General features: G+C 34.0%; 1 protein-coding gene across 1 annotated transcript in view; it reads right to left on the bottom strand.

Moving 5' to 3' along the window:
• Window positions 1-716: 716 nt before the first annotated feature.
• LOC107703764 (B-cell receptor CD22-like) overlaps window positions 717-2,504 on the bottom strand; it is an 18,593-nt gene continuing 16,805 nt past the window's right edge. Inside the window, exons 6-10 of the mRNA XM_016506490.1 lie at window positions 1,683-1,770; window positions 1,566-1,593; window positions 1,118-1,323; window positions 847-944; window positions 717-742 (exon numbers count right to left, since the gene is read on the bottom strand). Of these exons, the coding sequence (XP_016361976.1) occupies window positions 896-944; window positions 1,118-1,323; window positions 1,566-1,593; window positions 1,683-1,770 (371 nt within the window). The 3' untranslated portion in view covers window positions 717-742; window positions 847-895. The remainder of the gene's footprint in view (window positions 743-846; window positions 945-1,117; window positions 1,324-1,565; window positions 1,594-1,682; window positions 1,771-2,504) is intronic.

Genomic DNA, 2,504 nt, shown 5'->3' with positions numbered 1-2,504 from the left:
GATCATCAGAAATCATTCTAATATGCTGATTTATTATCAGTGCTGGAAACGGTTGTGCTGCTTAATATTTTTTTGGATCCTGTGATACGTTTTTTTCAGGATTCTTTGCTGAATAAAAAGTTAATCTAATTTAAATATTTGAATTCTAATTTTAAAAAAGTTAATCTATTTAAAATAGAAATATTTTCTAACAATATATACTATCGTTCAAAAGTTTGGGGTCAGTACATTTTTATTATTTCTTTTTTTTTAATGAAATTTTGGCAGCACAACTGTTGATAATTCTAATAATAAATCAGCATATTAGAATGATTTCTGAAGGATCATGTGGCACATTATACTGGAGTAATGGCTGATGGAAATTCAGCTTTGCATCAAAGAAATACATTTTATTTTAAAGGATATCAAAATAGATATATATATATATAAATATATATCTCAAAGAATCAAACTTGTTTTATGAAATATGAAAAACAGACGCTTACTGAAGAGTGACTAAGGCACAGGACGGCAAAATAACATGTAACATCGAGACTGCAATTCGTGGAAAATTACAAAATGTACTATTGACAGAAAGTGTTTCAACATTTAATGCATTTTTTTCAGCTAGTCGATGCTGTAACTTCCCACACAGACACACCAAACCACAGTCTTAAAAAATCTAGGTAAATAAGGTAAATGTAAATAACCACCATTGAAATTCTTGTAGTTTGTATTATTGGTACGGCTGACCAGCACTTATCTACAGGCAATCAACAGAGAAGGAGAAATGTTATGTGACTTGACACAATTAAATCATTATTATAAACATTTGATTTAAAGCTGCAGTAACTGAGGTATGTTTACGTTCAGCGGGAGTCCAGCTTCATTTTCAATCCATTTGACGGGTCCTGGATCATTTGACTGTGCTGTAAATCACTGATTTATCCATCATCGCAACGGATCTGTGGAACAACATAATCAAATATGAAGGGAGAACGAGCATTTTTCTAGTGTGATTGAGAGCCACCACAAGTAATTCAGGAGCTGATCAAAGTTCAGTCATGCAAGTTGTTATATAAAAATAAGTTTCGATATCACATGAGAAAATGTGTTTAACACCTATTTAGTTTCTCACCTCACAGAAGAATCAGGATGGTGCATTCTCAGATTCTCATACTTGCTTTCATTGTTTCTGATGTGCTGGATGCTTGCATACTTGATCTTCTCAGTATCTGTGGATTCAGGAGTTTTTCCTGCGGTCTGATCTGTTCTGTTGGCCGAAACTCTGGCATACAGACCATCATCAAAGTGGTTTCTGTCAGAGCTGGAAGGCTGTTGAACCTGGAGAAAGAAGCCAAAACATTTTAGAAAAGTAAACTATAAAACTAAAATCACCTGCATGAGATTCCGTTCCTGTAAACTTTAGTTCCTTGTGAGAGCGTTTTCTAAAACACACTGATTTCTCATTCTTCGACATGCTGGATTCAGATACAAAAAATATATATATATATATTGTACATCACAGCACCGCGTGTAATTTCACTTTGAAGATGGATGGATATTTTTACACTGTATGTTCTGACCTGCAGCTGACTGACTCCTTTTCTCTTCCTGTAGAGCAGAGATAAACATGTAAACGCAAACACATTAATAATTATGAATGAGTACACCAATGCGAAACATAAAACCAAAGATCTCACCTCATGAACATGATAATGCAGATAAGAAATAAAACTCCACATCCGACTGCAATCACAACAGCTGCATATAGGACTGTATTATGTCCACCTAAAACAGAAAAACAAGATGACTAAACTATGATATAATGTCTGCATAGGAATAGAAACAATGTTTTTATTATCTGCAAAATTGAAAATGTTCGATGGCAATCTTGCACTAAAAATTGCACTCATCTATATTTTGCTTTGTGCTATTTATTTGTTGAATAGCATATTTCAGTTCATTAACTATAATTGCTTAAACAATTATGCACAAATTATTTTAAAAGTTTACTTTTAAATTGTTGATATTTAAATTCTGATATTGTCTCTGAGAGCAGCAAATGTTCTACTATAATAATTATGGGGGGGAACATGTGAGCAGATGTAAACAAGTTGTCTTGTTAGGTCTACTGGACAGTCATACACATCTGCACTAGGGCTGGGCGATATGTCAAAAATATCTTATCGATAATCGCTTTTAAAATATTGCGATATCCGATAATATCGTCTACGTAAGCCCCACCTCCACCACGCCCCGCCCCGCCCCCGCCGAGACAACTTTGCCGACATGCACCATAAACACACACCATGTTCAGTTTGGTCTTAATTATTGTCACAGAGTTTGGTTTTACTTTTCGTAGTTTGTGCTTAAACTAACAGAAAACATTAGTTTTGCTTTTATTTTGGTGTTGCTAATAATTTCCACTCTGTTCTTATCAAATGTGTGTTTGAAATGAATTTCGTTTTGTGAGGAGAACTGTTGAGGAAAAATAATAGAACCCAATTTTAAGTTCATCATGG

This window comes from Sinocyclocheilus anshuiensis, unplaced genomic scaffold (assembly GCF_001515605.1).
Source record: "Sinocyclocheilus anshuiensis isolate Anshui unplaced genomic scaffold, SAMN03320099.WGS_v1.1 scaffold274, whole genome shotgun sequence".
In the NCBI taxonomy this organism is placed as follows: Eukaryota; Metazoa; Chordata; class Actinopteri; order Cypriniformes; family Cyprinidae; genus Sinocyclocheilus; species Sinocyclocheilus anshuiensis.
Note: the sequence above shows the minus strand (reverse complement) of the source record. Positions and strands in the feature narration are given on the sequence as shown.